The sequence below is a fragment of a genome, unplaced genomic scaffold (assembly GCF_019419815.1).
Source record: "Pyrus x bretschneideri cultivar Hongxiangsu unplaced genomic scaffold, Pyrus_bretschneideri_v1 Contig50, whole genome shotgun sequence".
Classification (NCBI taxonomy): Eukaryota; Viridiplantae; Streptophyta; class Magnoliopsida; order Rosales; family Rosaceae; genus Pyrus; species Pyrus x bretschneideri.
This window is the reverse complement of record NW_025999788.1, coordinates 1,641,914-1,669,159: the sequence shown is the minus strand read 5'-3', so window position 1 is coordinate 1,669,159 and position 27,246 is coordinate 1,641,914. Positions and strand designations below refer to the sequence as shown.

At 41.0% G+C, this 27,246-nt stretch overlaps 5 protein-coding genes, 1 long non-coding RNA gene and 2 other non-coding genes across 8 annotated transcripts; 3 read left to right on the top strand and 5 right to left on the bottom strand.

Annotated features, from left to right (window-relative positions):
- Positions 1 to 1,341: 1,341 nt before the first annotated feature.
- On the bottom strand, positions 1,342 to 1,440 carry LOC125470632. Its single transcript, XR_007252928.1, has one exon. It is a non-coding gene; the product is annotated as a small nucleolar RNA Z195/SNORD33/SNORD32 family (small nucleolar RNA).
- An 84-nt stretch (positions 1,441 to 1,524) lies between these two features.
- LOC125470635 lies at positions 1,525 to 1,609 on the bottom strand. Its single transcript, XR_007252931.1, has one exon. It is a non-coding gene; the product is annotated as a small nucleolar RNA U31b (small nucleolar RNA).
- A 2,612-nt stretch (positions 1,610 to 4,221) lies between these two features.
- Positions 4,222 to 6,746, bottom strand: LOC103951981. Its single transcript, XM_009363491.3, has 4 exons — positions 6,386 to 6,746; positions 6,099 to 6,287; positions 5,168 to 5,219; positions 4,222 to 4,615 (listed from the first exon to the last, which is right to left on the bottom strand). The coding sequence occupies exons 1-3, from the start codon at positions 6,600 to 6,602 to the stop codon at positions 5,185 to 5,187; spliced, it is 441 nt and encodes a 146-aa protein (XP_009361766.2). The 5' UTR covers positions 6,603 to 6,746; the 3' UTR covers positions 4,222 to 4,615; positions 5,168 to 5,184.
- A 15-nt stretch (positions 6,747 to 6,761) lies between these two features.
- Positions 6,762 to 7,374, top strand: LOC103951980. The gene is made up of 2 exons (XR_667840.3): positions 6,762 to 6,918; positions 7,095 to 7,374. It is a non-coding gene; the product is annotated as an uncharacterized LOC103951980 (long non-coding RNA).
- Positions 7,375 to 8,077: 703 nt separating this feature from the next.
- Positions 8,078 to 10,684, bottom strand: LOC103951979 (pentatricopeptide repeat-containing protein At1g79080, chloroplastic-like). The gene has a single exon (XM_048569816.1). It carries the CDS (start codon positions 10,259 to 10,261, stop codon positions 8,558 to 8,560), a length of 1,704 nt encoding a protein of 567 aa, XP_048425773.1. The 5' UTR covers positions 10,262 to 10,684; the 3' UTR covers positions 8,078 to 8,557.
- Positions 10,685 to 11,077: 393 nt separating this feature from the next.
- LOC125470549 (pentatricopeptide repeat-containing protein At1g20230-like) lies at positions 11,078 to 12,288 on the bottom strand. Its single transcript, XM_048569775.1, has 2 exons — positions 11,865 to 12,288; positions 11,078 to 11,817 (listed from the first exon to the last, which is right to left on the bottom strand). Exons 1-2 carry the CDS (start codon positions 12,286 to 12,288, stop codon positions 11,078 to 11,080), a joined length of 1,164 nt encoding a protein of 387 aa, XP_048425732.1.
- A 2,867-nt stretch (positions 12,289 to 15,155) lies between these two features.
- On the top strand, positions 15,156 to 16,077 carry LOC125470548. Its single transcript, XM_048569774.1, has 2 exons — positions 15,156 to 15,668; positions 15,766 to 16,077. Exons 1-2 carry the CDS (start codon positions 15,156 to 15,158, stop codon positions 16,075 to 16,077), a joined length of 825 nt encoding a protein of 274 aa, XP_048425731.1.
- A 10,206-nt stretch (positions 16,078 to 26,283) lies between these two features.
- LOC125470547 (G-type lectin S-receptor-like serine/threonine-protein kinase At4g27290) lies at positions 26,284 to 26,964 on the top strand. The gene has a single exon (XM_048569773.1). The coding sequence runs from the start codon at positions 26,284 to 26,286 to the stop codon at positions 26,962 to 26,964; it is 681 nt and encodes a 226-aa protein (XP_048425730.1).
- Positions 26,965 to 27,246: the final 282 nt, after the last annotated feature.

Below are 27,246 nucleotides of genomic sequence, written 5' to 3'. Positions count from 1 at the left end.
GTTGCACTCCGATTGAAGCACGTAAAGATTATCCATTCTCTGACTCTCAGAATTTGGTCTGCTTATTCAAGATTGGGATGCTCTACAACTTCCCAAACCTCACAGAGATCTCCTTCAAACAATGCAAGAGGATGGAAGTGGTAATAGAGTTAAAAAGAGCCCAATGTTTGTACCACTATTCATTTGCAAGTGCATTTAAAATGACTAGTCATTTGACAATATGGATTAATCGAATGGGTTCATAGCCATTTTATATGTCATCGATAATTAGCCTCCTATTCTTGAGAATGCCGTGTCTATACCGGAGGTGGAGAGAGAACGGAGTACAGAATCTACGGATGGTATGTGTATGTGTATTTTCTGCACTGATACTGTGTTTCTGGCCAAATGATGCGGTTTTTGTGTTTAGGGATTAGTGTTCATCTCCCTTCTGAAACAATGCAGTCTAAAACACAGCTACCGGATTACAAGTCGAGTAACCATTCGTGCATTTATGTGTTAAGGATTCTAGGGACGATAATTCTCTCTTCCTCATATGTTGTTTCTGACGCTGCAGCTCGTTTTATATGTCCATGCAGGGGTGAGGAGGAACGATCCTATTTTCTTCCACCTCCAGAATGCACAAATTGCATGTTCTTAGCAGATTCTGGTATGAATTTTACGCATTTGGTTCGAGATTGTGTCATAGATTCTGCAAGTTAATCATGGGCTTCAATAGAAAACTGTTATTCGCACTCACATTTTTTAATTTTCTATGCCACATTATGTGACATGACGCGACATATTACATCTTGTTTCTTGATCTCTGACCTAAGAAAATTTTGAAGATTGAACTGAATTTGTGGTAAATTGGTCGAGGGAGCGTCTTTTGACATCTGTGGATTTAACCACATTCGACATAGGTTCTAGGTTAAACATCTCAGTCGCGACAAACATACAACTGTTCTAGCCGACTTGGCTATGCGGTATTTTTGGTTTTAACAATTAAAATGTCACGGCCATACCTTTATCAATAAATTCAATTTTTGCAAAGCAGTTTCTTGAATCCAAGACATTGCAAGGCATGCAAAACTATAAAATTAATTAAAAGAAAAGAATTGTAAGCAGGGATTAAGTAACAGAATGCTTATATTTTTAAGCAAGCAAGCTGTGTCGCAAGACCTGTTTTTGTCAATCGATTTTGCCCAAGTTCTTAGGAAATGCCCGGCCACATTTGTTAGTCTGGACATCAGATACCAATGGGCAAAATTACATTACAATTATTTAAACAAAAACATGAGTTGATATTAAAAAAAAAAAAAAGAATTATTTATGGTGGAATTTGAAGGTGGAGGATTTAGGGAGAGATCAGATGGTAGTGCATGTAATTTTGATTAATAATTAGTCATCAGAATATGATTATTCAGGATGATTGAATGGATAATCATCATCACACCTCCCCCAATTTGCCTCTTCCAGACTCATTGCACCAAAAAATATTTAAAAAAAAATTGAAATAGAAAAAAAGAAAAAGAAAAGAAGGAGGAATCAGAAAGAGAGTCAATCACCAGGAAGCATCAAATATGTTGATGCGGGTAAGACTGGGGCGACAAAGCTTCTCATCACTTTCCTCACTATTTCTTAATTAACCCTAATTTATCTGATATGCTATTGTAATTATTCTATCATTCAACCTAATCGAAAACAAAGAAAAACTCACAGAAAAACAGAGGAGAAGATGGAGAAGCACAGCGAGAGGCCGTGCTTTTATAGGCTCTCAGATTAGGGTTTTGCATTTTTGTCTAATTTTTCTTTTTTCCAGTGCAGGCTTCTTTAAGGCCCAACCGAATTTCACGTTCAGGCTTATATCTTGGGGGAGAAGCTATTTTCAAAAGCAATTTTTTAGACTACGCAAAAAATCATTACACATTCATTTAAATCGTAATGTGTATTTGTGTGAGAAAAATTAACTATGTCGCTCATCCATGTATTATTATGTTGCGAAAGCTTACACTTTTTTGAAGGATTTCATAGTGCATTTTAAGTTTTAACAAATCATTCATCGATGGTGTTCAATTGCTGAAAAAAAGTTTAGTTTAGGGTATCGAATTTGGTATGAATATTAAAGTTTGGATTGATTATTGGTCAAATTGTGGGCCTCTTCTAAAATTTTCTCTTCAACGACCTTCGCGAACTATGCTTATGTCGTCTATGGTTGATTTTTGCTATGGTGGGAATTAGAATATAGAATGTTTGATCTATGTCCTTCCTAAAGTAATTGTGGATAAAATTGTTAATATTTATGTGGATAGTATTTTGTTTTATCAAAATTTGTGTGGATAGTATTGGCGGTTGTATATGGGGACGAACTACTAATGGTAACTTTACTGGGAAGTTTCTGCCTATGTGTTAGACTTAGGTGTTAATATGAACACTAAGTGGCGATGGAGCTTTATCTGGGAGTTGTATATTCCTCCTAAAGTGCTCTCTTTTCTTTGGCTTTTGTTGCTAGACAAATTATTGACAATAAACAACGAGTTAGACGGGTGTTGGCAACGGGTTCTTCATGCAACGTATGTGGTGGTGCGTTTAAATCAATTATTCATGTCTTTAGAGATTGTTTCTTTGTTGCTAAGGTTTGGAGAAATTTCATGTTCCTAATCAATTTTTTATTGGTACATGCACTAATAATTGGTTCCAAAATATTATTCTTGGACTATTTGAAATGGAGACTTATTTTTTGTATAACTTGCTAGTTCATGTGTCATTGGAAAAACAATAAGTATTTTTTGAATAGGATTTTGCCCGCTCCACTAACTTAGGGGGAATTCTAGGCTAAATTTTCCCTAGAGGTTAAACTCATATTTGCCTTAAGGATTGGAGGGTAAGTTTAAAGCCTAAAATTTGAGTTTTATTTCAAGGGTAGGAGTAGGTCTAATGATCCCAAATTAGTTATTATTGCCTACTTGAAAGATTGACTTTAGGCGAATATGATTTCCTCCATAAAGCCCCTTTGAACACATGCTTTTCTTCATTGGGAACCTCCTTTTGAAGGTTGGGTAAAGCTTAATGTTAATGGGTGTTGCAAGGGGGTGGCAATTTCATTGGTGTTGGCGGTGTCCTTAGAAACGCATCGGGGGTACGAGTCTCTAATTTTTGTGCTAATTTTAGTTGATGTGAGATTTTATGTATTGAAGTTTAGGGTGTTTTTATTGGATTGCAACTTGCATGGAATAATGAAATTAAGTAGATTATGGTGGATTTGGATTCTGCACTTGCAATACAATTGATTTTAAATGCAAAAGTAGTTAATCACACTCTAGAAAGTTTGGTATTGAATTGTCATGCTCTTATGCACCAAAGTTGGTCTTATGAAATTCGACATATTTGCAATGAAAAGAATTTTGTTGCTAATGATTTGACTCGTTTGTGTTTGTCATGCAGTTTAGGTCTGGTCTTTTTTGAGCAAGCTCCTCATTCTTGTAGTCAGTTGCTAGTTGCAGATGTAGCTGAGGTTTCGTGATCTTGTGATATGTAATCTTTCTTCCATTTGAGCTTTTGCCCTATTGTTAACCCCAAAAAAAAAAAAAAAAAAGAATGATCTCCCTCTTAAGATTTTGAAGGAATTCGCTCAAAATTCAGATGGAGTAAATGACTGAAAACGCTTTGGATGAAAATACTTTTGGAACCAATCTTAGTAAAAATGCAACTCAATCCTACAAAATAAAAAAAATTTAAAAAAAAAATCACCAAAAAACTCTCTGAGTCATTTTAAAAACATTTTAAGCATGCCACTCTTTTAAATCTTTCAGAAGTGTTAAAAATTTTGGGGTATTCATTCATTCATGTATACTTAAAAGCACATTGTGCAGGTTTCCGTTCTAATCAGTCGATTTTGGATGGGGAAGGGCCGTCCTGCATAGGTCTCCCAGGACTTGGAGGGATAAAAAACTAGATCATATTGACGGATGCAAGTGCCGGCATTGGCATTGAAGCACACTTGATATCCAAAGAAGACGTGGCCTTAATTGAAACCAACCAGGAGCTGATGGCTAGTTAATCGGCAATTTTCTTGTGCGTTTTCGATTAAAAAGGATGCTATATATGTTTTACCTTCCGTGATTTCTTTTGGTGTTGCTTGTACTTAGTAATGTCGTTCTCTCTGTGAACGATCAACTGTATTAAAAAAAAATACCAGCAAGCATAATAAAATTGTAAGTGGAAAAGTTTGCATCAAAGAACTCAAACACAACCACGAATTTTTATTCTTTTTGGAGCTAAGATTCAACAAATGAAGAAAACACATCTCATCTCTAAATCGAAATCAAAACGGAGGGGACGGAGTCAACTTATCTAGTTTCCATTACTACGTATCCAACCACCATTCAATCTACTGAAACCTAGTCACAGCCCATCATCCAAATAATCACCTTCATACCGCAGTTCCGATTTCAATCTTCACTTTCAGGTACCGTGTATGTTCAGCGAATGACAGAACATCCATGTGGCTACCGAGACTCACCTCATCCAGCTTCCTCCCAAGATAGTGAAATTATCGATGAGTAGTCAGCGGAGGCAAAACTCTTAAGGTTGTCCCGTGCAGTCCCATTATTAAGCTTTATCTTTCTGCAGATAACTAGAAAAACCATAAAACAGTTAGTCCTTCATATACTGAGTGAGATAACAATTACCATGTGTGTGCACTGCTTTCTTTATAAGTCAACAAGCCTACAAAACAACAGCAAACTAATCTTTGACTAAATTACATCAATGCTGTATTCATTTTCCATCGTGCAACCGCCTTGTGTGTTCTCGTTTTTTTAGCCGGTAAAAGATTAAGATTACTGTTGCTGATTTACGGTTTATCCCCTTGAAGTTCAAATATAACAACTACATAAAGTCATCTAAAAACTTTACAAAAACAGCAAGACTATAAGAATTGTACTCCGTTAGGTCTAATGAACTTCAAAATAACTAAAATGGTCAACTGTACGTGCCTGAATCGACGTATAAATGAATCCAGCATTACATTGTTTTAGTTTGAGCCTACTATCCCAGCAGTCAATGCAATATATTTGTCAACGTTACTCCATTCCGATGTTTACCAATAACATATTGATGAATCGTGGTATGCAATCAAAGAAGTTATAGTTATCCTTTTCCAAAAAAGAGAGAAAATGTGTAGTACCTTTCGAGACACAACTATTACTGCAGTCCTGAATGTTCTGTGGCCGTCTTATCTGCACATTAAAATTCAAAATTTTCAGACACAACCATATGTAGAGCAAGGATACACCGCAAACAAATATTTATTCATTAATAGTTCAAAGTTATATATAAGGTAGTGCTATTCACACACCCAACACCCTTGTTAAATTTTGTCTATTGATCTTTTTCAATTCATTCGATCTGACCGCAGGAAATTGAGAGGGGTGTGTGAGAGATAAAAATGGGTGTGTGGATATCACCACCTATATATAACATTAGATATTCAAACTGATAGTTTCATACAAACTTATCCGTTCAAAAACCAAATATCCATAAAGGCAAACAAAAGAGTTCTGCAAACACACATCCAAACACGTAACTACTTAAACCACAATTTTACAAAAAAATCGGTAATGTAAAGGTGAGAGTGTTGTTAGGCGCTTGGCAACTAGCGAAAAAACAAGAATTTAAATTTTTTGTTCTAACAAGATATGCTCCCATGTCTTGCAAATAGCTAACAGAAAATAGCACATTTATCTCAATCACCGTTAGTTGACGAACAATAAATTGAGAGAAGCATAGATTCATACGACCTATGTTTCTTTCGTTCTTCTTGACTAGTAACTTCCATGACCTATGTCAAAATCAATTAGCTTCCATATGTTTGGAAGTTGGGGTTCCACATAAATCTTTGTATCTTCGGAGGTGTACTAATCGTAATGTGAACCTAGATTAAAAGCAATCAACTTTTTCTCATCTAACTATCCATGGAAATCTATCTTACAGTAGCTTGATCACACAAGTCACTCTTTCCACTTTCATTACCACTCGATTATCCCATCATAACGAAATCGAAATGTCTCGAAACGTGGCAAAAACAACATAACAAGAACCCTAGTTTTAGTAAATACCGTGTTGTTGTTGCTGCTGATGCTGATTTGGGACGCCAACAAACAGCATTCTGTCAATGTTATCAAGCCGGCGCTGTACGGACTTGAGAACCGAATTCAACGACGAAACTCTCTTCCTAACGGCGGAAATCTTCGCCGCGTGTTGCATGATGAACAGAAACGGAGCATCGTCCAACAACTTATCCAGCTCTGCCCACAAATCCAAAACAGCAGTAAATATCAAATTTACAAGCAAAATTCAAAATTTCAAAAGAAAAAAGAGGAATTTTTTAAAACTTTTTCTGTACCGCGGGTGAGGCGATCGAGCGACTGAGAGAGGTGGTCCTGGCTAGCGAAGGTCTGCTGAGCTTTGGAATCGAAGTCTTTGATGACGGTGGTGAGCGTCGACGAAAGCGCCTTTGCCAGCGCCTCCGTCGACTGTAATCTGTTCTTCGCGTTCTCGTTCTGGTCGACAGTGACACTCTTCTCCTCTGATGACTCCAGCTCGGTTTTCTGGCTTTCCATTTTCTCAGACTCACCACTGAGAATTGACTGATTGGCTTTCTCACTTACTTTCCTACTAGTTTTCTCGGCAACCAAACAGAAAACTAAATTAAAAAATTGGGGTTATTTGGTTACCGGGCTTTTTATTTTGGGCCTTAGATTAAACATACTTCAAGCATTTTCTGGCAGGCCCATGTGCATATATAGAAGAAGCCGCAGAGAGATTAGGGTTCAGACTTCAGAGTCGTCAAAAACCCTGCGGTATTCTTCTGGAGACGTCGCGGCCATCGTTCTGGTGACGCAGTAGCAGCCTTTCCCATCCTACATGAGGGCCAAGGTAATTCTTCAAAACCCTCTTCTTAAATCTCTGTGCTTTAAACTTGTCAGTGGGTCCTCTTTGTATTTGGGATCGAATCGAAAAACTGTTTCGCATCTGCTGCTGATGGTTGAATAAATTGTGAGCGGTGGTTGTGATTAAACCTGTGTCGCTTTTTGTGACGTCGTTGTTTGCAGTGGAAGAAGAAGCGCATGAGGAGGCTGAAAAGGAAGCGCCGAAAGATGAGGCAGAGATCCAAGTAGGCAGCTTTTGCTCCGTAGTCCGCATCGCCGCCTTCTCATGGCGTGAGCTGCCCATGTGAGGTTTTGTAGACTGGAGGTTGCTCGTGAGGGTTTATTTCTCTGTATTTCGGTTTTCGTAGTTTTCGGGTTATAACTATTTGGATGTTAAATTAAATGCTTTATGACAGAGTTTATTTTGCTTCTAATCACATAATTAAGTATGGATTTGGTTAAATTACAATGGATTCTACTTGTTGTGATGTTTTCTTTAATTTGATCGTGTTGTTATGATGCAATGGGGATCTCGGATCGTGGTACATGTCAAAGTTTAGAGCTTTTAGGCATTTGGTGCACTTTGTGGCACAACATTAGGCTTTAGATTTCTCTCTGTCGAGCCAAATGCGCTAGTTTAGCGTCTAGACCGCATAAGCAAGATCCATCGGAAGCTTTGATTCATTGGCCAAGCCGCGGAACCAGAACACGTCCCTGTCTACCATCTGCAGATTTCTTGATCTGGTTTCTTCACTGTGTCGGGTGTTTATGGTTTCTAGTGTCATGCTGCATAGAAAGTCTTAGCTGTTAGTATCTTTGTCTCCCAGAGGATTTCTATTGTTACGATTCACCGCTAGCACCATTTCGTTGTCTGCTCCTTACTTGTCCAACTTTTCACAGCAGAAATCGATGGTTTTCTTTATCCGGCATATGTTCTATTGACAAGGCCGCCAAGGATTTTTCCGAAATTGTAGATTTGTGAAAACCTAGTTCAGTGTGGTTACCTACTACAAGTTGTAGGTATCAGGTTAGGGGGGAGGGTTGGGGTTTGTCATGTATCTGATTGATCCGAGTTGATCTCAAACGTAGGTCAAGAATATCGACTGCTTGGTCGATATTGCGACCGCACTGAGTTTCATCAAATGAAAACCCGATAACCTATCATCGGAAAAAACATAAACATATTTATTTACGAAGCAAAGAAATTAAACGAGTAAAAGTTTGAAACAGGTCTCTGAGTTTTGTTCTTCAAGTGGTACCAACATGGAGTTTGAAACGGATCTCAGAACAGCTGTCGGACTTAATTTACAGAACAAAACTGAAGAATGCAAGTTCTCTCCAGAGTTAAATCCTCTCATAAAATAATTAGCTTCAAGTACATAAAGTAAAGTGTGTAGATCAAAACTTCTGTCTTGAACTTGTTCAATGCTGCCCAATTCCAAAGCCTGAATATATATGTCAATGGTCATAAGGAATGCATCTCCTATCGTTTTCCCTTCTTCCCTCATCGACCGATCTACACCAAACGATTGAACAGCCTGCCGGAATTGAGTTTCCAAAACTTCTTGGCCCTAGAAACGATTTGGCCATAATCTTCTTTGCTTTTCTCTCCTGTCACAGTATTTCCGTTTTGTTTTCCCTCGTTTCTATCCCGGTAAATCCTCAAAGTCGTACTGCATAACCAGTCTTTCCACTGTATTTGGACTCACTACGTGTCTCAGGTGCAACTCTTTTAAGACTCTGGCTGCCAGTTCCAGTTCTCCTTCGTGCGCAATCCCTTCCACAAGAATGGTGTAGGTCATTTCGTTAGGCATACACCCTTTCTCGATCATCATCTCAAAAACCTGGAAGGACAAGTCTGTTCTTCGAGACTTGCAGAAACCGAGTATAAGAGCATTGAAATTGTCCGTATCAGGCCTAAGGCTGTTTTCTTCCATCACCTTGAAAATCTCCATGGCCTCATCCAGCATACCCTCCAAACACAATCCTCTGATCAGAGATGAATACGTATAAGAATCTGGAGTGAAACCGTGCTTGGTCATTTCGTACAATAACTGAAATGCTGGAAACGTGTTCCCTTTCCGACACAAGCTTGTGATTACGTTTTTGTACAACTCGTAGCTGGAGCACTTTTGTTTATTGCAGAGGCTTTGAATGATAGAGAATGCCTCTGGCACCAAACCTTCCTCACAGAGCACAGCAATGGCATTGAATGTTCCCTCATTAGGATTACACCGCCGATGAACCATTTGGTCTAGACACTTAACCGCACCATCCACTTTCCCCTCTTTGCAGAGATGAGCAATGATCGGATTGTAGCTGGCAGCGGTAGGCTTGAACCGACCTCTTTGCATTTCGTCCAAAACTTGAAGAGCATGTTCAGTTCTACCATGAAGTGCAAGCGAACCAATTAAGATGTTATACGTAACTATGGAAGGGGCTCGATCCTCTCCTTCCATCTCAGACAAAAGCACATTTGCCTCTTCCCACCTACCCTCGTGACACAAACTCCTTAGTACGATGTTATAGCTGACAACATTTGGATCGAACCCCTTCGAAGGCAAACTTCTAAAGAGCCGAAATGCCTCATCAGTCCTACCCTCCTTGCACAAACCAGTTAACAAGACATTGTAACTGACCACATTAGGCTTTCCACCTTTAGCAATTATCTCCTGCAGGAGCTTCATGGCTTCATTGACCCCTCTTTCCTTATAAGCAGCTTCAAGTAAGAAAGTGTATGTATAAACATTCGGAATCAGACCCTTCTGTATCAGTCTATCCAAAAGCTGCAAGCTCTGATTCAAGTTTCCACGAACGCAAAGCCCTCTGACGAGCGAATTGTAGGTCACAGTATTCGTTGGATATCCATATTCCTCCATCTTCTCTACCAGCTGCATTGCATACCCAATGTTGCCTCTTTTACACAAGTAATTCACCAAGAAAGTATAAGAAGCTGCATCAGGTATAATGCCGGAAACAACCATCATTTCGATGACTCTGACTGCCCTTCGCATCTTATTCGCTTTGCAGAGGTCATACAAGAGCTGAGTTGCCTGGGCCACATCAGGCTTCTGGCCCTTCCCCACCATAGACTCCAAGTGCACAAAGGCATCAATGAGTCTGAGCTCCTTACTTCTTCTGTCATTCTTGGCATGCCTCCAGTTGGGCAAGGCGAAAACAGTGTCTTTCGGAGAAATCGTGATCTGGGAAGCCGCCAAAACTCTGGAAAATCCCTTGCTAAGGGAAAGGGGTTGGAGATTCCTGATGTGGGAGAAGAACCCACAAGTTTTTCTGGTGGTTTCTGACGATGGGTGTGCAATTGGAGACACTAAATTTACGAGAACCGCCATTGACAGAGCTAAAATATACTACAAAAGATTGAAACTTTTTGCCACAGATAACAAGGATAAAAAATCTGGGCTGGTTAAATTCTCATCAAATGAACATAAACAAATGGATGACAGAATGTTTTTTCAGGATGAACACGGATAAGATGGACCGGATAATTTTAACACGAATCAATCAAAAAACGAGAGATGAACAAGAAATGGAGAGAGAGAGAGAGAGAGAGAGAGAGAGAGGAAATAATTAACATACATACACTCGATTTCTTCAGCTGCTGGGTTTTTTTTTCAGGAATGATTGGTTGGTCCATTTGCCATCCCACTGCTAAACAAAATGAATTTCTGTTTTTCCTTTTCTAATCTGGTAACTTGTAAAATCAGACCCCAAAATAAGAAGGTAACTGGTAGAACGAATTAAAATGTTAGTATCACTGTCCGGTGTCCACTGGGACCACTACCATACTTTGTTATCCAGTACGCTGGGGGTGGCTTACATCCACACGCATTTTGACCAGCTTGTGAAGCACGTACTCGGATGGGCTACGCTTGCATGGTCCGGAGTTTATGGGCTCCGTATTCATGGATGGGCTGTCGCTATGAATGTGATAAGGTGTACTTTCACAAATTTAGACACTATCTTTTTATTCAAGATTTAGAAATATAGTCACTCCTGACTCCCTCGAGCAGTGTTTGATGTCTCTAGAACAATGCTCTAACCCTGGTGAGACCCCTTGATAAGTGCTCGAGGGCTTGAGTAAATACACTTAGCCACTTCAGTTTCAAGCACCTTGCCACATCATTCAATAACCCGGATACCGAAAATCACCAGAAATCTCTACAAGAACAATCTCTAACAATAATCTGCAAACCAACAATCTTGGCCATGAACTTGATGGCATTATGGCAGTCCCCACATATCCTTAAATTCTTGAATACCCGTATTGTCGATTCGCCATTCAAATTGAGTATCCCAAAAGCAACAGCAAGTTTCTCACTGTGGTTGCAAAGGTCCTCTTGATCCACATCTTGCAGAACAAAATCAGTGTTGGGGACATACCCTACCAATCTCATCTTCTCACCCATGTCAATCAGAAACTTGTATATCTCCGTGCTTCGCTCATTACTCCTATCACCGGCAACAAAAGAGTAGACTCTATTCTTCAGCTGAACCCAAGAACAACCCGGTGTTTTTGCGATTCCTCTGTCTCTCATTAACTTCCTAGTTTCTGAAGCTTCTTCCCATCGCTTGGCAGTGACTAAAATGTTGGACAACAACACATAGTTGCCAGGGTTATCTGGTTCAATCTCGAAGAGCTTGTTTGCTGCAATTTTCGCTAAGCCTACATTTTTATGAACTCTGCATGCACCAAGCAATGCTCCCCAAGCACCGGGAGTAGGTTCCATTGGCATTCTTTGTATGAACTGATATGCCTCTACTAGGCGACCAACACGGCTAAGCACATCAACCAAGCATGAGTAATGATCTGCATCAGGTTCTATTGAGTGATCCCTCCTCATTGAATAAAAAACCATGATGCCTTCACCAACCAGCCCGAGAATGGCTACAACCGCACAAAACACCAGTGAAAGTAACAGAATTGGGCTTCACCCCGGAGTCTTAACATTTTTCTGAATAGCAACAAGGCTTCTTCTCCATTCTCATGCATCGAGTTTGCGATGATCATCGTATTCCAAGCAACTGTATCCCTTCTTGGCATCATATCAAAGACCCTCTGAGAAAGTTCCAACTCACCACATTTCGCGTACATGAAAACCAAAGCTGTTGTGGTAGCCAAGTCCTCCATTAAACAATTCCTAAAGATGTAACTGTGCACCTCTTTGCCTGCCCTTAAGCTCTCCAAATCTTTGCAAGCTGGTAACAAACTAGTAATTGTGATCTGGTTGGGCTTAATTCCTGATTCTTTCATCTGTCCGAGCATTTTCAGCGTCTGTTCCGTCTGCCCATTATTCAAGCACCCACCAATAACAGCATTCCATGAAGCACCATCCAACTTAACAACTTCCCTTCTCATCCTATAAAATAAAGTTACACCTTGTTTGTACCATACTTGATCAATCCTGAAACTACTAAGCACCGGTCAACAGCATACCGTCAAGGACCCACAAGACTTTTCCTCCAACCAGGAAGCCAATCACAACACGACACATGTCGGTATCAGAGGCTAATCATAGCGCGACACGTGTCGATATCAAAGGTCAATCACAACACGACACGTGTCAATGTCAGAACAAAACTAGAAACTCTCTTCTATAAAAAGGGATCATTCTCCCACAATAATCCCTAATGTCATTTGTACTAAACTATTCACTAGAACTCACTAAAAGAGAGCTTGAACCTATGTATTTGTGTAAACCCTTCACAACTAATGAGAACTCCTCTACTCAGTGGACATAGCCAATCTGGGTGAACCACGTACATCTTGTGTTATTTGCTTTCCTGTCTCTATCCATTTACATACTTTACATACTTATCCACACTAACGACCAGAGCAATCTAGTGAAGGTCATAAACTTCACACTTTCTGTTGTACCAAAGTCCTCGCAGATTTTGTGTATCAACATTTGGCGCCGTGTATAGGAATCGCACTTATTCCTACTCTCTCCAGCTTTGTCAAGCTGGTTTCCACCATTCGCACACTTTCTTTTGACCAGGCACCATTCTCCAACATGGGGAGTGAAGGGAGCCACAGCACGCAGAACGACACCCCCCTCGCACTTAGTGCAAAGCAACGAAAGAAGGAACGAAAGAGGTTTGCTCTTCAGGCTAAAGTCGATGAGCTAGAGGCTCAGAACAACAAGATAGCGATAAAGAATGAGATCCTCCAGAAGCAGTATAAGAAGCTCTTCGGAATGCTCCATGAAGCTAGGCATACTCAAACACACGAACTCCTCGCCCCTGAGGAAGTCAACCACCACCTGGGTGCCCCCAACACGGGGGATCAGCTGCTTTCAACATGAATATCCCTAATGGGGAGCGAGTTACTCATTAAGGTGTTGATCAACATGAGACCTTTCTCGACCCAGCTGCTTCGACCCGAAGCAGGAGAAGTGGAGGAAGGCATCTTCTTGTAGAAGGAGTAGAAGGATCAAAAGCCGTTTATCGAAACTGTCGGGACTTCCTGAGGTAACATCGAGAGAACCCCATCCATATAAGCTCGAAGGTCAATGATCCAAGGGTTTCTGAAAGGTTCAATCCTCTCCCATGCCCCAAGCCAATTGCCAATCTAGGGAATGAGCGACATGTCTTAGAGGAATATGAAGGTACGAGAGATTCGGGGGCGTTTCGACAGACTCGCCTTGGAAGTCAATACGATGAGTCCAAAGAAAAATCTCATGCCCTTGATCAAGCTTTCCTACTTCCAAGAGGAGATGAAGACTTACGGAAGAAGAATCCAGCAGTACTTAACCCCACTCAGGACCCGCTTGTCCTACAACTCCTTGAGGAAGTAAACAAGTTGAAGGCCGAACGTCAGGCTGAAATACCTAACTGGAACCAACCTAGGCCTGGCACTCTTACAAGGAGGATCCTCGACACCGACAAATCAGAAGCTTGGCTTACAACTCTGGAAGGGAGGACCCGATTGAACACCTTAACCTCTTTGAGTCCACCATGGCATACCAGATGCATATTGACGAAGAACGATGTCTTCTCTTCTTCTCTACCTTCTCTGGCGGAGCTCTGAATTGGTATTGTCGTCTTCCACTGGAGACAGTAGACTCATTTGAGGAACTGAGGAAACTATTTGTCTCTCAACATATCTTCCAGACAGATCGCTTGCATTCCACAGTTGACTTGTACACTATTCGCCAGAAGCCGGATGAGTCACTACGAAAGTATGCTGGCCGCTTCAGCCATGAGTATTCTCGCTGCGCTGAGGCAGATGACAAGACCGCCCTTAAAGCCTTTATGGCAGGCCTACGCGACTGTTTCTTCTAGTACATGATCAATGCTAACACTTGGAAGACTTACTCTGAGGTAATGGCACATGCTTATAACCATGCCTCCGCCGAGGCAAGGACATATCAAGGGAAACTCCCTATAGCCATCCCCTATCAGCAAATGGGGAGTGGAAGCCAAATCCAACCGAATGAGAATACCTCAACCTTCCAAATAGCAGCGACGCTTCCCTCTGCCCTACCTAATACCTCGCCAAGTCAACATGCGTATCATTCTCAAGGCAAGAGGAAAGACTTCCATCCTCACCAGTCTCATTTTAATAAAAAGAGTAAGGGGCATTATCACAATAGCCAACGGTATCACCACGATAATATCCGCCCCCAGGTAGTCAATGTAGTGGGCCAAACACGTGTCAAGAATGGTCATACCCTGAGGTATGAGACATACACACCTTTGAACGCCACATGCACAGCCATTTACCCTAGTATAGCTCACTTGATACCAAAACCAAGGTCGGGGGAGCCAGATTTCAAGTCCACGAAGAACACAGGCATGTTTTGTGGTTACCACGAGTATAATGGTCATGACGGCGAGAAATGTATCACCCTTCGTGATCATATTGAAGCTTTGGCACGTGAAGGAAAAATTGACCAGTTTCTCCTTCACCCTCCAAGGGATAATTGCAACCAACGCCAAGTGAATGTGATATATTCCATAAGCGATGGCACACCCATATCTGAATCTTCCAACAGGGCCATGAAAAACAATGAACGAACGTTGAAGCCTGGCCACCAAGTGTTTCACGTGGAAGACATTAGGGGAGGCAAGTATCAAAAGCCTAACTAGGATCCAATATGTTTCTACCCTGAGGAAGAAAGAGGTATCATCTATCCTCACAATGACCCACTGATTGTGGAGGCTCACATAGCCAACTTTGATGTACGACGAATCCTGGTAGACACGGGGGTGTCAGTCAATATCATGTTTGCTGAAGCTTTCAAAACACTTAATGTAGCTGAACACTTGCTCGATCACTCGGTTTCTCCTCTGATAAGCTTTTTTGGTGATGTCATGCAACCTTTAGGGAGCGTACATTTACCCTTCACCATCGGTACAGGCCCGTACACAGCCACCATCACCACTAACTTCTTGGTGGTTGACTGCCCAATAGCATACAATGTCATCTTTGGGCGCATATGCATTAATGATCTCAAGGCCATGGTATCCACGCATATGTTGTTGATGAAATTTCCAACCCCCTATGGCAATGGTTACATTAGAGAAGATCAACTTAGTGCACGATCATGTTACAACACTTCAGTCAAGCAACAACACTTGCATGTACCCAAAGAAACACTTTCTATACATGGCCAAGTTGTCAAGACCAGCTCGGACAAAACCAACTTGAATATTCTCGGTGGTAACAATCAACCCAACGATCCTCGAGATAACTCTTTCACCCAGAAAGCACAACTTGCTGAAGAGTTGGAGAAGGTCTCTATCTCAAAAGATTATCCATATCGCATAGTGAAGATTGGCACCACTTTGTCACCACCTATTCGGTTGGCATTGATCTTTTTTTTTGCAAAAGAACACTGAAGTCTTCGCCTGGTCATACGAGGACATGCCAGACATCTCTCCCGATATCATCTGTCATCGCTTGAGTATTGATCCCAAGACCAAGCCAGTGAGACAGAAGCGAAGATCTTATGATGCTGAACGATATGAAGCAATGAAGGCAGAAGTTGAAAAACTCAAAAGCATAGGTTTCATCTGTGAAGTCAATTATCCAACGTGGGTAGCAAGTGTGGTCATTGTTAAGAAAAATCCGACTGAGGAAAGTCTCTTGCTTCAAAAGATCTTGTGGAGAATGTGTGTCGACTACACCGACTTAAACAAATGATGCCCGAATGATAGCTTTCCCCTTCCTCTCATTGATAGACTTGTAGACTCTACAGCAGAGTGTGAACTTTTGAGCTTCATAGATGCTTACTTAGGGTATAATCAAATCCTCATGAACCTTTCGGACCAAGAACACACGGCCTTCACTACTGATAGAGGACTATATTGCTATAAAGTCATGCCATTCGGCCTAAAGAATAAAGGGGCGACTTATCAAAGATTAGTCAATTCAATGTTCGCTGAACAGATTGGGAAAAACATGGAAGTTTATGTTGATGATATGTTAGTCAAAAGCAAACATGCTGACCAACACATTGCCAACTTGTTTGAAACCTTCTCCATCCTGAAGAAGTATCGAATGAGGTTGAACCCCAACAAATGCGCTTTAGGTGTGGGCTCTGGAAAATTCTTGGGCTTCATGATTAGCTAACGAGGCATTGAAGCTAACCCTGAGAAAATCAAAGCAATCATGGACATGAAAGAACCAGTAACCTCAAAAGACATCCAGAGCCTTACCGGCAAGGTGGCAGGCTTAACCAGGTTCATCTCTAAGGCCACAGACAAATGCGCTCCTTTTTTCAAAGCACTTAAGGGAAGTAAGAAGTACATTACGTGGACCGATGAACGTGCCGAAGTATTTAAGAACCTCAAGGAGTACATGAGTAAAGCCCCTCTCTTTTCCAAACATGAAGTTGGCAACACCCTAATTGTCTATCTATCTGTCTCAGCTTCAGCAGTTAGTTCCGTCCTCATTCGTAGGGATGGTAGTATCGAACGACCTGTCTACTACGCTAGCAAAACTCTACAAGATGCGGAGACACGATACTCTAACATTGAGAAATTAGCTCTAGCATTAGTCATGTCTGCTCGGAAACTTCGCCCCTACTTCCAAGCACACTCCATCATCGTGCTTACCAATCACCCCCTTCGACAAATACTTCAGAGTCCTGACACTTCGGGATGAATGTTCAAATAGGCCATAGCACTGGGAGAGTTTGACATCTCATACCACCCAAAGTTAACTGAAAAGGGTCAAGCAGTTGCAGATTTCATTGCCAAATTCACTTATCCCGTTGACATTTCTCCTACACCTAAGGCAGCAACTTCATCACCCTTGGAAACCTGATAGGTAGAACCAACACTCCCAGTATGGACTCTATATGTTGATGGCTCATCTAACCAACAGGGTTGTGGAGCAGAACTAGTCCTTACTACCCCCGACAAAGTGGCAATGGAGTATGCTCTTCGTTTCAAATTCAAGACATCAAACAATGAAGCCGAGTATGAGGCCCTTTTAGCAGGTTTGCGTTTGGCCAAACACCTTGGAGTTAAACAAATTAATATCTTCAGTGACTCCTAACTGGTGGTTAACCATGTCACGAACAACTTTGATGCTAAGGATAACTCCATGGCAGCTTATCTTGCGCAAACGCAGCTTTTGCTCAAGCATTTCCACTACCAGATCACCCAAGTCCCTCGAGCGGCAAACAGTCATGCAAATGCTTTGGCTCGGCTCGCCTCAGCAGTGGAAAACAAGATTGGGAGAAAAATTCATGTCGAATTGTTGACAGCACCAAACATCATGGTCACAGAAGTGTGCAACTTACAACAGGAGGATAGCTGGATCACCCCAATTTATAAATTCCTTATTCATGGCACTCTCCCAAATGATAAAGTCCAAGCTAAACAGATTCGATACAAGTCTACCTGCTACCTGATCATTAATGACCAACTCTACAAGCGAGGTTTTAACCTACCATACTTACGGTGCCTTACACCTGCGGAAGCGAAAATTGTCCTTCGAGAAATACATGAAGGAGTCTACGGAGATCATACTGGATCTCGATCCCTAGCACACAAGGCTTTTCGCCAAGGATATTACTGGCCAACACTCCACCAAGATGCTATCAGAATATCCCGCTCATGTGATAAGTGTCAACGCTACGCAACTATTCATCATTCCCCTCCCGAGCCTCTTACTCCTATGATCAGCCCTTGACCCTTCGTCCAATGGGGACTTGATTTAGATCGGCCCAATGCCTGCAGGAAAGGGCAAGGTCCGCTATGCAATCGTTGCAGTTGATTACTTCACAAAGTAGGCCGAAGTAGAACCCTTGACAACCATTACTGAGATAAAAATAGAAGACTTCGTATGGAAGAACATCCTTTGCAGATTTGGCATTCCTAATGCGATAGTCATGAACAATGGGCGACAGTTCGACAACAAGAAGTTCAGGATGTTCTGTTCTAAGTTCAATATCAACTTATGTTTTGCCTCCCCAGCTCTTCCCCAGTCTAACGGACAAGTTGAGGCTATCAACAAAATAATCAAGCGCACTTTGAAAACCATCTTGGACAAGGCTAAAGGTTGTTGACCAGAATTTGTACCCCAAGTTTTTTGGTCATACCACACTTCATATCGGACTTCAACAGGAGAAACGTCATTCTCACTTGCCTTTGGTACAAAGGCTGTTGTCCCAGTTGAGCTTGAGCAAGCAACGTTCCGAGTCCAGAACTACATGCAAAGTGAAAATGACAAATAACTCACCTTCAACTTGGATCTAGTCGAGGAACACAGAAACCAGGCTCACTTGAGGAATGTCGCTTACAAGCAGTGCATCTCCAACTACTATGACTCAAGAGTTAAACCTCGCTCTTTCAAAGTGGGGGACTAGGTATTGAAGAAAAGACTACTCTGCGACAGAGTCCCGAGTGAAGGCACGCTTAGTCCAAATTGGGATGGACCGTTTGAAATTATTGGCATCAGTCGCACTGGTTCTTACAAGCTTAGAAGCTCCGATGGCAAGACCCTTGGCCATCCATGGAACACTGATCACTTAAAGTACTATTACAAGTAAACTCACATTGTACAAGTGTTGAGCTATGACTATTCGGCATCTTATGTAATGAAGGTCATTTGGCATAAATTCAATAAAGAGATGATTTAGACAACTTGGTCCTAACTCCCTTACATCCTTATTATTGAAACGTTCAGGTTTGAAGCTTCAACATGAATGCTTACAACATGAAATAAAGTCTAAGTATATGTCAACATGATTTATATCCAAACAAGGGATCCCTTCATGCATAGCAAAGCATTCATAAGCATCACTCATGTCAATCAACATAAACATCATACATTCCAACACATTCATACATAAACATCATACATTCCAACACATCCATACATAAGCCAACTGTGCTTCGAAAGGGTTCAACATACTTTGTGTCATTCGACACTTGCTACAATGTGCCTCGACACCTCACCCTTATTCTCACCAACCAGGTGATGAAATGTACAACCTGTACTTTCATTCATGCCACCAACCAGGTGATAAAATGTACAACCTGTACTCTAATATCATTTGGCAACTTGCCACTTATGCCACCAACCAAGTGAAGAAGGAACTCATCCTCGTGCCACCAACCAAGTAATGAAATGTGATGAAAGGTGATAAAGGAACTCACATTCATACCACTAACCAAGTGATAAAAGCAACTCACCATTCATTCCACCAACCAGAATACGAGTGGTACAACTTGTACATGTGAACTTCTAGCATTCACAAATAATCAAAAACCCTCAAGCTTTACAACTCAACTAGGGAAGCACTTATGCCTAACAAGAGTTATAGTCACTAACAAAGTCTTATTGCAACCCAACAATGGCTTCAGTGCATGGTATACGAAGATCAAGCTCTTCAACCCTCTTACATCTGCTTCAGACATTTCTCCTTTGTAACAATGCAAACACTACAACTCATAGAAAGCTTTACACACACTTGATCAAGACTATTCGAAGCAAATTCAATTTATATGTTTCATCCAAACCTTCAACTACTACAAGGTGTGGCTTGCATCACAATCTCTTGCTCAATAGTGTGAAGCAAAATCAATTTATGGTGCCTAACAAAGCTTCAACACAAAACCTTCACCTACAAAGTTTTAACATCAAACAAAGCTTCATCAATGGAGAGCAACTACAATTCTCAAAAGCTTCACACACTCTTGATCAAGATAGTGTGAAGCAAAATCAATCTATGGTGCCCAACAAAGCTTCAACACAAAAGCTTTACCTACAAAGTTTCAACATCAAACAAAACTTCATCAATGGAGAGCAACTACAATTCTCAAAAGCTTCACACACTCTTGATCAAGATAGTGTGAAACAAGATCAATTTATGGTGCTCAACAAAGCTTCAATACAAAAGTTTCATCTACAAAGGTTAAACTCTCAACTACAAAGTTTCAACACAAAAGCTTCACCTACAAAGTTTCAACACAAGAGTTTCATCTACAAAGCTTCAATACAAAAGCTTCACCTACAAAGCTTCAATACAAAAGTTTCACCTACAAATGTTCAACTCTCAACTACAAAGCTTCAACACCAAAGTTTCACCTACAAAGGTTCAACTCTCAACTACAAAGCTTCAACATAAAAGCTTCAACACCAAAGCTTCAACACCAAAAACTTCACCTACAAAGGTTCAACTCTCAACTATAAAGCTTCAACACCAAAACTTCAACACAAAAGCTTCAACACCAAAACTTCATCTACAAAACTTCAACATCAAAGCTTCACCCCCAAAAAAAAAAAAAAAAAAAAAGGAAAAGAAAGAAAGAAAGAAATGAGCCTAGGCCTCCATTTCTTTGGGCCTAACAACTTTCATAACAAATATATATGAAGGAGGAGTTTTGGGCAACCACTTAGAAAGGAAATGGGTGAAGTTTTGTTTGGAAAATTACCTACTAGCAAGACACCTCCCTCGACCGGAGACTTGGGGGACTCCTACCATATACCACTATACTTTGGTACTCAGAAATTTCAAGACTACTCAGTGCCTTGGATTTTTCAAGTCCCCAACCGAGAAGTTTTCCTCACTCAAGAAATTAAGGGAGCACTACTTCAACCTATAGGGTTCACCCACGAAGTTTCAACATGCAAACTTCAACAAAATAAAAAATTCAAAAAACTTAGTGAAGGATACCTTAATGTATTTAACACAACACGTTGAATGAAGTAAAGCTTGTTTATTGATATCTTCGATAAATTACAAATACGTGCATACACATGAATCAAAACAAACAAACAGGATGGTGCCTTCACAAAGGCTACTCAGGAGAAGTCTTAACACTCGGCAAAACCCCAGAAATAAGAGGCACCAGAGGGTGATTATTTGGAGACTCAGTACTGGGCAGAACCCCAGAAAGACGAGGCACCAGAGGTTGATCATTTGGAGCTTCAGTATGTGGTACAGCCCCAGAGGATGAAGGCAATAAATGCCTTTAGAACAAACTCACAAACCTCTGATGATCATTTAAAATTTGACCATCGGATTCCTATAACTGATCAAGCTTTCTCTTCATGGTTGTAGAATAGCTATATGCGAGCATGTGCAACTGTCTATTCTCGTGCTTAAGCCCTCTGATCTCCTATTTGAGACTTATCACTTTAGTCGCCAACGATTCAACTTGGCGGGTTCGAGCAAATAGGCGTTGGGCCGTATTAGACACAGAACCTGCACATTAAACACTGAAAGCCAGAGAATCTTTAACAGCCAACTCATCGGATCATTTGGAAAGTAGTCAGTTGTCTTTGGGAGTAAGAAGATTCTTGGCCACCACCGCAGCGGTCATATCATTCTTCATCACAGAGTCCCCAATAGTAAGGGGACCAGTAGGAGATAAGAAAGATAGGCGCCATATGTTATCTTGAGGAGACATGGCTACCTCTTCTACAACATTCAAGTCTAAACGATGGTCGGACGGGCCAGACATTCTCAGAAAAGATAAAGAAAAAAAATGAAGTATAATAAGTCTCAGAAGTACGAAAATAAGGGAAAAATTCTTACAATCAATAACTTTTAGAACAGACTCCTCGAACTTCATTGGTGCTCCTATAAAAGAAAGAGCCAGATCTTCAATAGGGCTGCTTGTTCAATAATCGAAGAGGCACCACTCTCCAAATTTCAAGAAGCGGATTTCCTGGGTTAAAATTTATTAGCAATCTTCACACGCGACATCAGTTCCTCGGATCCCAAGGACAACTTTGCCAAAGAACTTTGACAAAGTTAAGACAGGTAAATATTGAAGGCCCAGTTACCCTACTATTACCCACAAGGATAAAAGAACAACATCATTGCTTGATTATTGGAAAATCCTTATGTGTGTCAACCTCTATGCTCTGTGGCAAAGTAGACTTGCAAAAATGCCCAACCTTTCTTCACATCTGAGAAAACACTTCCAACAAGATTGCTTGCCCAGAAATCGAAGAGGCACCGCTCTCCGAATCTCGAGAACCATATCCCCAATAAGATTGCCTGCTCAGAAATCGAAGGGGCACCGATCCCTGAACTTCGAGAAGTCGGATTTCATTGGATAAAATTTGTCCACATTCCTCACACGCAACATCAGCTTTCTGGATACCACAGACCACTTTTTCAAAGTGCTCTGACAAAGTTAAAACACGTGAACCTTACAGCGACCACTACATTGCTTTGACCAAGAAGGGTAAAGGAATATCATTACTACTTGCTGTTGGGACAATTCCTATATATGTTGACCTCTATCCTCCACAGCAAGGCAGACCTGCCAAATAAAAAAAAAATGCTCAACCCTTCCTCACATCCGAAATGGCACTCCCAATCTAGCCTCTCGAAATACTCCGTCTTCTTCTCCCTCGACAATATGCCAACCAGCCACATCCAAGCAAGAATATCTCATATCATCAGGGTTGAAAGCAAGAGTATCCCATACCATACTTTTTCCTTGTCTTTTCCTTTGCCCTTACTCTTACTTGCAGGACAAGGAGAAAGAATGCAATCAGTCAGAACCTGAAATCAAACTTCCGATCTAGAACTGATTGCCCGGAACCTTTGCATGGTCGCTTGCCTAGCATTGCTCTCGAGTACTCATCCTCAACTGTTGTCAAGGTCACGAATTCCTTCGGCAAATACCTCAGAACAGTTGGTACGATATTGGCTCTTTACACTAAAGCTGCCAAGCATGGAGGAGTCACTGAGAAGTGGTGCTCTGAAGGACCATTTAAATGCAAAGGTTGCACACCATTTCTGCTATACAAAAGATTGAAGCAGAAGGTTCAACGACTAGCTATAACAGATCACTACAGCACGACGCCTTTCTTGTGGAACCGCACAATCCAGACGGAAGAGTCTAAGTCAAATCCAAGCTCGGCATCATTGCTCTAATTGAAGAGATCGAGAAGCCTCAACAGCCTTTTGCTAGCACCGTCATCGAAGAACAAAGCTTCGTCATACCACATCTACTACTTTGTCAAACAGCAAAAGTATCCCATATCATCAGGATCGAACATACTTCAGGTTTGACGGACTTGTTTTGACCCTTAAATTCTGAAATCGGCTCGCTCCTTTGGAGGAAACCAGAAAACCCTCCTGCCTAGTTCAAGAATACACCTGTGGAAAGTCAAGTACAACAAAGCGCGTGCCGATTCGTCTGTCTTCTCAAAAAACAAGAGTACCTCATATCATCCCTTCTCCCTGTTTCTTCTCTTTATCCTTATTGCTGAATGAGAGACAGGGAGAATGAGTACAATCAGCCAGAACCCAGGATCAACCTACCGATCTGAGACTGATTGCTTGGAACCCTGATTGCTTACCTTGTCTGTCACCTCCCTCGGTAGATCTCTTCGCTTAGAGACTTAGGGGACTCCTACTATATGGTTTGTATCCACTTGACCAAACCCGAAACTACAAGTAAGCTTTAAATGAAAATGATACATTACCTTGTGCGTCAACGCCAACTATAGATACCACTCATGGATGAAGGAAAAGTATTTCCAAGAGAAAATGCCATATCTACTTACAGGACAGAGAAGGCAAGTGAAGGCGACACCACACTTCGGTACTTGAAAGTTTTGTCATTACTCAATGGCTTGGATCTTGCAAGTCCCCAACCGAGGAGCTTCCTTCACTCGGGAATTTAGGGGAGCACTGTTTGTACCATACTTGACCAATCCTGAAACTACTAAGCACCGGTCAACAGCATATCGTCAAGGACCCACAAGACTTTTCCTCCAACTAGGAGGCCAATCACAACACGACACATGTCGGTATCAGAGGCCAATCATAGTGCGACACGTGTCGATATCAGAGGCCAATCACAACACGACACATGTCAATGTCAGAACAAAGCTAGAAACTCTCTTTTATAAAAAAGGATCATTCTCCTACAATAATCCCTAATGTCATTTGTACTAAATTATTCACTAGAACTCACTAAAAGAGAGCTTGAACCTATGTATTTGTGTAAACCCTTCACAACTAATGAGAACTCCTTTACTTCGTGGACATAGCCAATCTGGGTGAACGACGTACATCTTGTGTTGTTTGCTTCCCTATCTCTATTCATTTATATACTTATCCACACTAATGACCAGAGCAACTTAGCAAAGGTCACAAACTTGACACTTTCTGTTGTACCAAAGTTCTCGCCGATTTTGTGCATCAACACACCCTTTTCACAATCTCTGTTCGAAAAATACGCAGTTATAAGTACATTTCAGGACACGACTTCTCGTTTAGACATCATATCAAATACCAACTGAGCTTGTTTAATGCTCAGACAACTAGCATAGATATTTACAAGGGCACTGCTAACGGTCTCTTCCATTCCATGTCTGACCATAAACCCATGAATTAGACTTCCCCAATTCAAATCTTTCGACGCCAAGCAAGCAGGTAGGATTGAAGAAACTGTTACTACATTGGGTCTCACTCCATTCAACCCCATCTCATGAAATACCTCTAAACCTTGTCTAGGCATCTCGCAGTTAACATAACCTTGTCTAGGTTAAATTTTCTATTAATTTGGCTGTTAAATAATGACATGACAGGAGTGGGACCCTTCATTCTCTAACTAGAACAAAAAATTAATTTTTAATTTAACATTAAAAATTAATAAAAAAAAACTATTCTTCCTCACTCACTCACTCTCTCTGCTCCCACCCATGAATCCGTCGGAACCCAGCCGATGCGGAGCACAAGACGCCGTAGACGTTCAGAGTAAACAACATTGCCACAAAAAACAGAGAGAAATGGACGCCGTGTCCCCTGTTTTTGAAAAGCCCTATTTTCGTAAACTCGTTGACGAGCTTCCTGTAATCTTTGGAAACTTCGGAAACAAAATAGTTTTCGAGATGGAATCCGGTGAAGAACTGGTCTAGGTGCTGCCAGGCGTAGCCGGGTGGTAGGCGACGAACGCATCCGTGACGTCTTGGTCGGTGAAGCTGAGCTAAGGGAGCTACGGGAGCTCGCTGCCGGGATGGCGGTTGGCCCCATCGGAGACGTTGCAGATCTTGCCTTTTACCCAGATCCATAGATCTCCAAGTTGGTTGTGGGTGCTGAGTTTTTCCTCGGGCGTCTGTGACGTCTTGGCCAGCGAGGCTGAGCAACAGGAGCTCGCCGCCGGGATGGTGGTTGGTCCAATCGAAGACGTTGTAAATCTTGCCCTGTATCGAGATCCATAGATCTCCAGGCTTGTTTAGATGCTGAGTTTTTCTTGGGGCGACCGTGACGTCTTGGCAGGCGAGGCTGAGCAACGAGAGTTGCAGCAGAGAGAGTGCGTGAGTGAGGAAGAAGAGAGTTTAATTAATGATTTTTTTAGAATTAATTTAATTGTTAAATAAAAAATTAATAATTTATTAATAAATAATGATTTTTTATAATTAATTTAATTGTTAAATAAAAAATTAATAATTAATGATTTTTTTTCATAATTAATTTAATTGTTAAATAAAAAATATATTAATTTTTTATTCAAGTTGGAGATAAGTGGCCCGCTCATGACACGTCATCATTTAACAACTAAATTAACAAAAAATTTAATAAAGATCTTACATAAGTTGAGATATTAAATTGTACTATTTAAAAGATGAGGTATAAAATTATAATTCGATCCATAATTTATGTAGCTTTTTGTAATTTACGTAAGTGAATTATTGTTTCATGACAGCTGGGAGAGAGGTATTTGTCATATGAATTTATTTGGCAATCAATTTTATAGTAAGCAGTCAACTTAGTTGAGTCTAAATTGTCAATAGTCAAAGTTGTTGGGTCAATTAAAAAAACAAGTCTTTTAATTTACTTGGATTTTTCATTGGGCCATCCATCTTCTCTGCATAATTTTTGTATTAATTTCTTTGGATAAAGTATGCAATCTCAGAACAACGATGCAAGCCTTGAGAAGCTTTTTTACGTGCTTGTTCTTCTTATTCTCCCTTCTAAGAATCTCAGCTGCAACTGCACTGGGCACAATCACTCCGAGTCAATATATAAGAGATGGCGAAACTCTGGTTTCTGTAGGTGGAAGCTATGAACTGGGATTCTTCAACCCAGGTAAATCGAAAAGCCGGTACGTGGGAATATGGTACACTGATTCTACTGATGCAGTTGTGTGGGTAGCCAACAGAGAAACACCACTTGGTGGTTCTTCGGGACTTTTGAAGCTCACCGAGCAAGGAGTTCTGGTCCTCCTTCTCAATAGCTCAAACAGCATTGTGTGGTCATCGAATTCTTCAAGAATCGCGGGGAATCCAGTGTTGCAACTCTTGGATTCTGGAAATCTTGTGGTGCAAGATGGAAATGAAACTAACCTGGATAACTTCTTGTGGCCGAGTTTTAATTATCCTTGTGACACATACCTACCGGAAATGAAGATTGGTTGGGACTTGGTTACCGGTTTAGAGAGGTATCTCTCGTCTTGGAAGAGCACAGAAGATCATGCTCCAGGAGAGTTTTCCTTACGAATAGATTATCGCGGCTTACCACAATATATAGGACTGAATTTGTGTGGAACAAGGATGAAGTCTACTATCTGCAGGGAGAAGCTTCGAGTTTGCAAGTGCTTTTGAAAAGCGGTTGAGAAGTACCGTTTCTTCGCGCCAGGCAATAAGCGACAATGACTCTGTTTAGGCATGAAACGACACGCTTCGTGTGTTTATTAGCTTTATTTCAGGCATGGAACGACATTCCACCCGATTGCATTTTATATTGATTTGTGTTATAAAAAGGTCAAAGTTAGAGGAATAACCTTTTTAATGGTAGGTGCAAGATAGATGTAAAATGCCACACTAAAACTATAGCACAGTCAGATAACAAATAAAAGCAGAGAAAATAGATGATGTTACTGATAT

Coding starts and splice junctions, on each gene's coding strand:
- LOC103951981 (XM_009363491.3), bottom strand. CDS start 6,602: ATGGAAAGCCAGAAAACCGAGCTGGAGTCATCAGAGGAGAAGAGTGTC. Junction 6,288..6,385: donor GCTCGATCGCCTCACCCGCG/GTACAGAAAAAG, acceptor ATTTGTGGGCAG/AGCTGGATAAGTTGTTGGAC. Junction 5,220..6,098: donor TCAGCAGCAACAACAACACG/GTATTTACTAAA, acceptor TTTAATGTGCAG/ATAAGACGGCCACAGAACAT.
- LOC103951979 (XM_048569816.1), bottom strand. CDS start 10,261: ATGGCGGTTCTCGTAAATTTAGTGTCTCCAATTGCACACCCATCGTCA.
- LOC125470549 (XM_048569775.1), bottom strand. CDS start 12,288: ATGAGAAGGGAAGTTGTTAAGTTGGATGGTGCTTCATGGAATGCTGTT. Junction 11,818..11,864: donor AAAAATGTTAAGACTCCGGG/GTGAAGCCCAAT, acceptor GTGCGGTTGTAG/CCATTCTCGGGCTGGTTGGT.
- LOC125470548 (XM_048569774.1), top strand. CDS start 15,156: ATGTTTGCTGAAGCTTTCAAAACACTTAATGTAGCTGAACACTTGCTC. Junction 15,669..15,765: donor TTGCTGAAGAGTTGGAGAAG/GTCTCTATCTCA, acceptor TTTTTGCAAAAG/AACACTGAAGTCTTCGCCTG.
- LOC125470547 (XM_048569773.1), top strand. CDS start 26,284: ATGCAAGCCTTGAGAAGCTTTTTTACGTGCTTGTTCTTCTTATTCTCC.